We start from the raw sequence: 9091 nt of genomic DNA on the forward strand, positions 1-9091 counted from the left end.
TAAGATGTTTGCTGTGGCTTGCCCTTAGCCAGTCCTGGCTTCTCATCCTGCTGTTGTGGACAGAGCCAGTGAATTTCAGCACTTATTCTGGCATAGAACAGTGGGAGCCAACTCAGACAGGTGTGCCACTCCAGATCCTTCCCCTTGCTTGTCCTGCTGCATTGCTTTCAGCCCTGTGCTCCCAGTCTAAGCTGATGCTCTTTCTATTCCGTGTCTTATTTGCCACCATGATGCCTTTCCCCTTACCCCAGTCTGTGTGCCACACACAGAGGGTGCCCATGTCACTTCTCGTGCACATGCCTCAGGTTAGCCACTCCTAGGTTAGAATAAATGGCCATGCTTTGTGTGTGCACAGGCATCTGAGAAAAAGTGTGCAGCATTGTTTTAAAATTCTCTCTGTAGCTGCATTAAGAACCATGCTTTACAATCATTTCTTAATATAAATCCTTCAGGGTGTACATCAGTGGTCTTCAACCTATTTAAGTAGGAGATCACCTTTGGCATTTACCAAGATCTACCATGTGCTGCCACGCCGTCGTTCCCCCCCAACCTCTGATTGACTCCAAGATCTACGACAAGAGGCTCCAAGATCTACCGGTGGATCGAAATCCACTGGTTGTTGACCAGTGGTGTACATGCATGCTTAAGCACATGCTGAAATAGCTGAAATAGCCATAATGCTCATAAATTGAGTCATGGTATAGCCTACGAGACTTCAGTCACAGAAGTTGTGAACAGCAGTTTTAGAAAACCGCACAAACAGGAAGAAAAAAAGGGAAGAAACTTGACTGAACTTGAAGTAACTTCTGTTTATCATTTGTGAGTGCTCGATTGTTACCACCTCCTTGACCATTTTCTAACCAGACTTTTCTGGTGGATTTAGTTTCTTGATGCATAGCAACTTCAGTAGGGTAAAATATCCAGGATAGTCATCAGCAAACTACTGGGTAATGGAACTTTATCCATTTTCTGTAATGAACCCCTCATGCCATTTTCTGTTGCATCCTTTAAGAACATCAAAAACGGTTCAGCAGTGACCCTGATGCTTCTATAACTTCAGGTTATGGAAGTTGGATATGTTATTTTGCTATTGTCTTGTTACGAGTATGAGGTTGTGGAGTAGAGAAACTGAGTAAAACGTAACAGTTCAATGGCACAGCTTTTAAATGCGGGTATAAAAGCCAAATCTTTTAGGCAGGCTGACAATCGCATGGTTCAGCAGTGATTCCCAAAGGGAACTGAAAAGCAACAAAAAGGTGCTGTGAGATCCCTCTGTGAGAGGAGGTGAAGGCTCTCCTCCTTGTCTGGCATCCTGCATGTTTCAGATACTCCAGTGATGCCTGTTAGGGACTGCTGCTGCCCTGCCGTTCCCCACCCATCCGTTCAGCAGCACGCACTGCTGTGAGCGGGTGGGCAGGCAGATGGACAGAGTTGCACTTTGCAGCCTGGCTCATCCCCTTCACTTCTCCCAGTCTCCTGAAGCCAGGAGCCACAGAGTCACAGGGTGGTTTTGTGCGAGACTGCAGGAGTAGCAGATTAATGCTTCAAAAAACACCTGAATCATCTGTAGTAATTTCTTGACCAGTATATATAACCATTTGCAGAGGAAATATTTAACACACTCCCTTCTAGAAATCTGGTCCTGCAGCTTTTGACCATTCTTAAGAGAGGGAAGAGGAACTTCCTGTAACTATACCAGTCTCTTCACAATTCTCACTCACTGCTATAGCATCTTAAGGTAATGGTGATTTGTGTTGTTTTATGCTGTTCTCAACCTTTTTAGACTCGAGGCACCCTTTGGGGGGAAAAAAAATAGCTTCTAGTTTTCACTTGATTTTTTGACTACTGAAAAATAATAGAGCAATTCTTCTGTTGCAGAGCACTCAGAAAGACCCCAGCAGGTCAGAATGTTTTTGATGCTATGGATTCCTCTTTGAGATCTCTGGGGCTATCTTGTGAGTCATGTATGCACACCTGATACCCTAGAAAGGATCTCCAGGCAACTCAGGGTGCTGCATCACCTGGTTTGAGAATCAGTGACCTAGAGACTCCGCACAAGAATTGAGATCTGATAGTGGTGGGAACTGAACATAAGACAACTCCTTTCTTTTCCACAGTTTAAATAGAAAAAAAAATGATTTCCATTCCCACCTGATTCTTACTAACCTCTTTAACTGCTGATGCAAAAAGCTAATAGGACTGCTCAGCTCTATCAGCTACTTTAATTATCCAGTACTTCCCTGGCTCAGCTGGATATGACAACTTATTATTTTTCACTTCTCTGCCCCCCATTACCTGGTTTATATGCCTCCTTCATTCCCAACTCCTACTGACATGCTAAAATTAGCTAGTAGGAGTCCCATTCTGAAGATCTGAGTATGAGTTACCTGAGGAGAGCTCATCTAAGTACACTGGTAGAGCGTGTTCAGAGAAACCAGCTCAGTAGCAGAGATGGGGAGCTTTTGTCTGGGGCTTTTATTTGCATGTGTCATTTTCTCTTTCTCCTTTGCCTTTGTTAGAGATTGGCAGCAATTGGCTATGACTGGGGTGGCTGGAACAGGAAATATAGTGGGCTAAGGAGCAGAGCTTCCTGCTACAAGTCTGGTCTGGAGGTTGGGAGTCCTATTGTGATGGATCTTCCAGGACTGAAGGTTCACAGTGCACAGCAGGAGCCTAATAACAGAAGTTGCTTCAGTAGGAAAGCTCAGAGGAATTTGTTAGAAAGCTCTTGCTTTCCTTTTCCCTTATTTTCAATTCCGTGATGGGTGCTGGTAAGGTTATTTCTGGATTGAGTGGGTTAGAGAAGGCATTCATGTGTAATAGTGATGACAGCGGTCTAATGTATTTGGTGTATTTCAAGAAACCCCAAAATAAGGTGCCAGAGCTTTCACTGTTCTGGACTGTTCATATGTATTTTCTCATAAAGATATTTTTCCAGGGGCAGGAGGGTCATTTACATAGGTGATGATTTGGTGTGTATATATATCAAGAAGTCTGTGAGCCTCTGAGCCTTGTAAACTAAATTTATGGTGACTATGTGTGTGTCTGGAATAGATTCCCATAGAAAGCTGAGGCAAATTAAAAGATGTTCTGCAAGGAGCAGTCCTGCACTGGCAGGGTGATCTGAAGGGTGTCTCTTAATTTCAGGCAAGGTTCTGTGTTTATGTGATTCTGTACAATTTCAGTGGAATTTATTCTTGTTCTGCAGTGTGTTTTAGGAGAAACTCTTGCCTGTTCTTGAGCTGTACACTTCATTTGAAATCAGATCTTTTTTTTTTCTTTTTTAAGAAGCAAAGAAATTTGGGATGGGTAAAGATTCTTGCAAGTCAGAGTGGTATGAAATGCAAGTGGTTCTGGGTGTACCTTCTCTTCACCTTGTTTGCCATAGCCCCTGCAGACATCACCAGTGTCTGCTGTGGGAGGGAACAGGCAGAGCTTCCAGGCACTCACTCACAAAATGAGGTGATTTTAAAAAGATGAATTGTATCAGGCTCTCTATTGAAGAGGACTGAGGTGTGAAAACAATCCCTGCAGTCCTTATTGAGAGCAAGATTTGGCTCCTACAAAGCAACAAAATGCCAGACAGAACTGAACTATACTGTGCTGCAACTTTGTTTTTGTGTAAGATGTTGAATTGTGCCCTTTGTTCATCCCCCACTGCCTGCTCCCCCATTGGTCAATTAGCATGCAATATCCCAGACAGGGTTTTAATTAGGTAGGGAGGAAATTAAATATTTGCATATTTGAGTTACAGGTATTTTTCCGAGCTATTTCTAAGAAATGTTGTATTAGATTGTATTGTCATATTTTGATTGCTTTTTCATATTTGTAATTTGTTTTGGCATAAAAAGAAAAATGTTAACTAGCTTGTTAATTGATTTGGCTGGAAACAAAAGGAGAAGGGTCTAGTAGAGACATGACGAAGCAGTTTGCATGTTGCAGATGTGAGGAAATGCAGTTCTTGGTTAAATAGAATAGAATATTTTTATCTTGGTGTGGCTGTGTTCAGTACTATAGATTATTCCTAGAAGTAATAGCATGCATTTCAGGTTTAAGGTTTGTTGTTTTTATTGAATTTTTCTTCATCACCTAAACCTTGGCATGATTATCAATCTTTCTTTATAATTTGTTCTAACAAATAAATGAAGACAGCATGAGCCATATGAATTGGATGCAATGTCTTGTCTCTCCCTGCTATGTTTCACTTCTCTGAAATAGGACAGCTAACAGTTTAACAGATCACATCTGCGCTCTTTCTGCTTTACTGAAAGTCTTTGAAGCTTTACTGTTTGGCAGATACTTTTCCTCTCTGCAGAACCCTTGCACGATCTGGCCGTTGGTTCTCAGCATCAAGGATACATTGCTGCTATTCCCTTTGGGCAGAACACCAATATTGGACTCGAAACATTAAATGTTTGATGTACATCATCATCACATTACATGTAAATACAAGAGAGACAGTGCTAATTGTATTATACTTCCTGATAAAACTTCCGTTAATGCATTGTTTTAAACACAGTAACTTATTATATATTTTTTCAAAATGTTGTGTAACAAGTCCATCTAGTTTCATGAACAACAACTTAAGAAACTAATACTGAAGATCATTGGATCATAGGAAAACAGAGCTTAAAGAGACCTCACTACGTCATCTAGTTCAGCCCCTTCTCAATGCAGGATCATCCCTGACTAAACTGTCCCAGCCAAGTGTCTGTCTTTAACTGACTTTGGAAAGTTTCCAAGCATGGAGAGTCCATAACTTCTCTAGGTAGCCTATTCCAATGCCAGAAAGTTCCTCCAAAAATACAGCATAAATTTGCTCCTGCTTGGGGCACTTACCTCTGGACTTCTGTCTCCATTCCACGGTGAACCTAGTTTAAAACCCTCCTAGGTTAGCAAACCTGCTGTGAGATGACCCCCCTCACCCCTTTCCCAGCAGCCGATCTTCCAGGACCACCACCTGTATTTGAAGAAGCCAGAGCCAAGATGTCTGGTGGTTGTTGTTTGTATACTGTGTTGCAAATGGATTACCATAGAGACAAATTGCATATAATTCACGTGGCCTTTATTTCAGTTGATTTATAAAAAACAATGGTTAGTACTTCTTTGTAGTTTTACAGTAACTTAGTTTTGTAATCCTACACATAGCAGCTGCATAATATAATTTCCCCCTGCCAGGTTCACTTTAAGATGGAGAACAATACTAATTAAACTTATTTTCTCTCTTTGGACAAAAGATTTTTTTTCAAGCTTTGTCCATGGACAATGGCAGGTTCAGTTAGGTTGGGCCACGTAATTGATAATTAATTTGTTCAACAAATGTCAGATGTGTTCATTCACAATTTGTGTGTGAGCAGATTGCAGAAGTTGTGTGTCAGATATTCTCAGAAGTTTCAAACAATTATTAGTCACTTGCAAGTTTTTTTAGTTGGTTTGACTGAACACAAAGGACAGATGATGTACTGCTTGCTTTCCAACTGGATGTGTGGAGTTCTTGGCATCTGCAATTTGCTAGCATAAATTTGAATGGTGTTTCTGTGAAAATATAACACTTGTTTAATATTAACTGTTTGTAAAATTTGCTGTAACTTTGCTTGCTAAACTATCCGAAGAAAATTAATATTGTTTGAGAACACCATGGTTTGGATTTTAGGTTTTTCAGTATTTGCCAGCTTTAAGTAGTGGCTACTTGAGCTAAATATGGAATGAAATTTTGGTTCACTTTTGTTGTTTGCCTTTTAATATATGAAACAAGACTACAGTAGAAGAAAATACAAGCCATATATAATATTAGAGCTGGAAAAATAGCTAGCTGTCTTACAAAGGTTTAACTTACAAATGATCGATCTCTCTCATGCACACACACACGTGATTTCCAGTCACTAATTGAGAATCTATAGGTAGCTGTATTAAACAAAAGGAGGGAGAAGATGGCTCTGCCTGAACTGTGGCAGAATTCTACATTTTATTACTGTTTTGCAGGCATACTAAAATGTATCTAGACTTCTTTACATTAGGTTTCAGGCAGTTAAAATAATGGAAGATTTTGTTTTGGTCAGAAGAGGGGGTTTAATATAAGTTGGATCAACCTCCATGAATGCATTCAAAGTAGGCACCATTTAAAAATGGCATCTTTTGGCACTCCACATCTGTGTCCCCACCCAGATCCTCAGCTGGGGTGCACTGTTACAGCTCCAGTAAAGTCCATGGAACAAATTGTACCAGTTGAGGATCTGCATCTATTGCTTGTCTGCACTAACAATATATAGAGGAGCTGCTATTTTTATCTAGGTTAAGCTTTCATTGACCAAAACAAAAGATGGAAAAATGAAGCACAGCGTTTTGAGTCCTTGTTCTTTTAACGTTAGAACAGTGGGCTATTGTCTATACAGTGTTTCGTCTGACAGTACGTGTTCTCGGAACAAGCAGTGTAGTAAGCCAGGTCAAATAATTAAGTTCTAGAGTTTGTACTAATGGAAGGTTAAAGCAGTTAAGTGCCACAAAGTGATATAATGTACATTAACTCTTCATAGACCGTGCAAAATAAGGTCCAAGATCTTACAAAGCATCCAGACAAGTCTTATGGTGCTATAAATGAACCTACAGGATGGGAGGATGCATTGTTGTATGCTGTGGTTGTCAGTAGACTGTTCTCAACTTCCATACTTGCCATTTACCTCTGTGTCAATCAGATAACTAAGAACTGAGGTATTTCCTCAGTTCAACAAGGTACTTGGTGCATACAAGTAGCATTACTGAAGTAGGAGGGCTTGCGTAAGTAATTTGCTGAGATGGGAGCAATGAGGTCTTTTGGGAAAAATTAAGGAAAGTTTTTAAACAGTATGGGTGTGGGCAAAGTTGATTTGGAGAGTTTTATATATAAAATTTTAATTAAAAACATTAAGTGTAAAACAAGAGCGTTGTAGTTAAAATCAGTTGCATGTTCTGCTTTTGTATACAAGAGTTTGCCAAATACTGTTTCAGTGTTTTTATTTAATGTCATGGATTGTGAAAGTGATCTCTTAAATGATGCTAGCTGGAAATGCAAGTTACATTTAGCTGGGTTTGTAACATCTGTACTATGAAAAAGATGCTGCTAATCACTCCTATTTTAAGGAAATCAAATACTTTAGCATCTAAGTAAACTAGGCCACTAGTTTTAAAAGTAAATACTTCTTTTTATAAAGGAATATTTTCCTTGCATTTCTATTTAAAAAAAAAAAAAAAATTCTTATTTTAAATGAGTCCTGATGGGCTACTTTTAATAATGTACTTTTTTTTCATTCTTCTAGAGAGAGGCTAACAGTTGGATGCTATCAACTAGCTCAGCTGGAAGCTGCTATTAAACAGTGCAATGCATCTGTCCACATGGAGGTGAAGAACAGAGGCTGGCTGTGATTCTACAGTTCACTGACTACAGGCTTTGGGCTACAATGTTCTCTTCCCCTTCTCTTTCAAATCTCTCTGCTCTTTGTTCGAAAAGAATAGAAAATATTTTTGTTAACAGAACAACAACGTCTCTTCCAGTTTCTCTCATGGTCCTGTTTAAAAAAAAAAAAAAAAAAAAAAATAGTGTGTTTGAGGCAACTCCTGGAACTGGCTGAGCAGAAACAGGGGATTTCGTTGCTGGTCAACAGAAATAGAACATTGGTAGTCCGAATTTCCTTAAGAACGTGTCTTAGTTCATGATGCAATGTTAAAAGGTGCCTTTGAGATGCAACTTGGCATACAAATTCTGTTAAACTAGTTGTTTAAAGATGTAAATTTAAAAAAAAAATGAGTTGATGCATTTTCATATTTCTAGGACCTGTATGTCACTGAAACTAGTACAGAGGACCAGAGCATAAGTTTAACTCCTTTTCGTTATAAAGAACAAGATCACATGTATGGTACAAGATATGCAAGACCTAAATGGAGACCATAGGCCCAACATGTAAAACACCAGTGTTACAGGTTAATATTTTATGTCAAAGCCATTCTACTTGCTACCTATTACACATTAGAAGACAACCTTTCATTTTAGCTGTCTGCTGTCACTTAACCAAATTACATTTTTCCCCATGAATGCTTTGAACTTTCCCCCTGACTTAGGATCCTATCTTCAGCTACAGTAAAGTGGTAATCTCTTATGCTGTTATATCATGTAGGCAAAATTAGAGGGGATAGATAAAGGACAGAAAAACAAGATGTGGTCAGTCTCAAAATGATCTGTTCTTTCTCAATTCTAAACTGTATTAATGAATTGTCCAGAGTGTTAAGCCTGTCATTTCTTGTGTGCACTGGCCTCAGACTGATGCAGATCTTATCCCCTATTTCACCCACAATTGATTATCAGATTTTTTTACATTCAATTTCAGATGCATAGGCTGAGGGTTAAGCAGGCCTGTTGGTAAAAGCATGCATGCTGGCTATTAATACATAGCAGCTGGTGGGTGGTAGACCCACCTTCCAGCACTGCGTGGGAACTTTTGCCTGTGCAAGAGAAATGGTTTTAATTACTTACCCTGTGACTTCCTAAGTCTTACTAGGCATCCAGTGCAATGCCTAGCATGGTGGTAATTTGGGTGGTCTTTTAATGATATTTTCCTTAAAAAGTCATGGAAAAGGCTTCCCTTTTCCAGTTCATCTTAATGACACAAATTCTTTTAACTTTGCAGTTTACCTTCAGATGATTTGCCTTACTGCCCTTTACTTAGTGTCTTTGAATATCAGGTGAGAACTTTCTGAAAGTGATTTTGAATGACATTTCTCTAAAACCACTTAATTTAAACACCAGGTGTTACTTTTGGCCGTTAAAGCTACCTCTGTATTTGTGTTTTGTATAGAGATGACAGATGCAATGTATAATTGTATCAGTTATTTTGATATTTTAATTCTTAAATGGTTTTGTAAAGTCTTTATTGGAAGAATATATTTATTAAGAGTATGTAAATAAACTACTGTAAATTCTAAGCTGCTTAATGTACCATCTTTCTTTAACTAAAGTATATCAAGTCACCAGCATGAGATGCATCCCCTAAAAGCTTTAAATATTTAGCTAGCTATTTGACTTGGAGAGAAGTCCCCACTAAATTGGGATCTGAATTCCAAA

The 9091-nt window shown here is 39.1% G+C and overlaps 1 protein-coding gene across 3 annotated transcripts in view; it reads left to right on the forward strand.

Moving 5' to 3' along the window:
- The window catches only part of SWT1 (SWT1, RNA endoribonuclease homolog), a 69307-nt gene extending 60890 nt beyond the window's left edge, over window positions 1-8417 (forward strand). For all 3 annotated transcript variants that reach the window (XM_019556682.1, XM_019556680.1, XM_019556681.1), the window contains exon 18: window positions 7293-8417. In XM_019556682.1, coding sequence (XP_019412227.1) covers window positions 7293-7398 — 106 coding nt within the window. In that variant the 3' untranslated portion in view covers window positions 7399-8417. The remainder of the gene's footprint in view (window positions 1-7292) is intronic.
- The last annotated feature ends 674 nt before the right edge of the window (window positions 8418-9091 follow it).

The sequence above is a fragment of the Crocodylus porosus genome, unplaced genomic scaffold (assembly GCF_001723895.1).
Source record: "Crocodylus porosus isolate Cpor-Errol unplaced genomic scaffold, CroPor_comp1, whole genome shotgun sequence".
Classification (NCBI taxonomy): Eukaryota; Metazoa; Chordata; order Crocodylia; family Crocodylidae; genus Crocodylus; species Crocodylus porosus.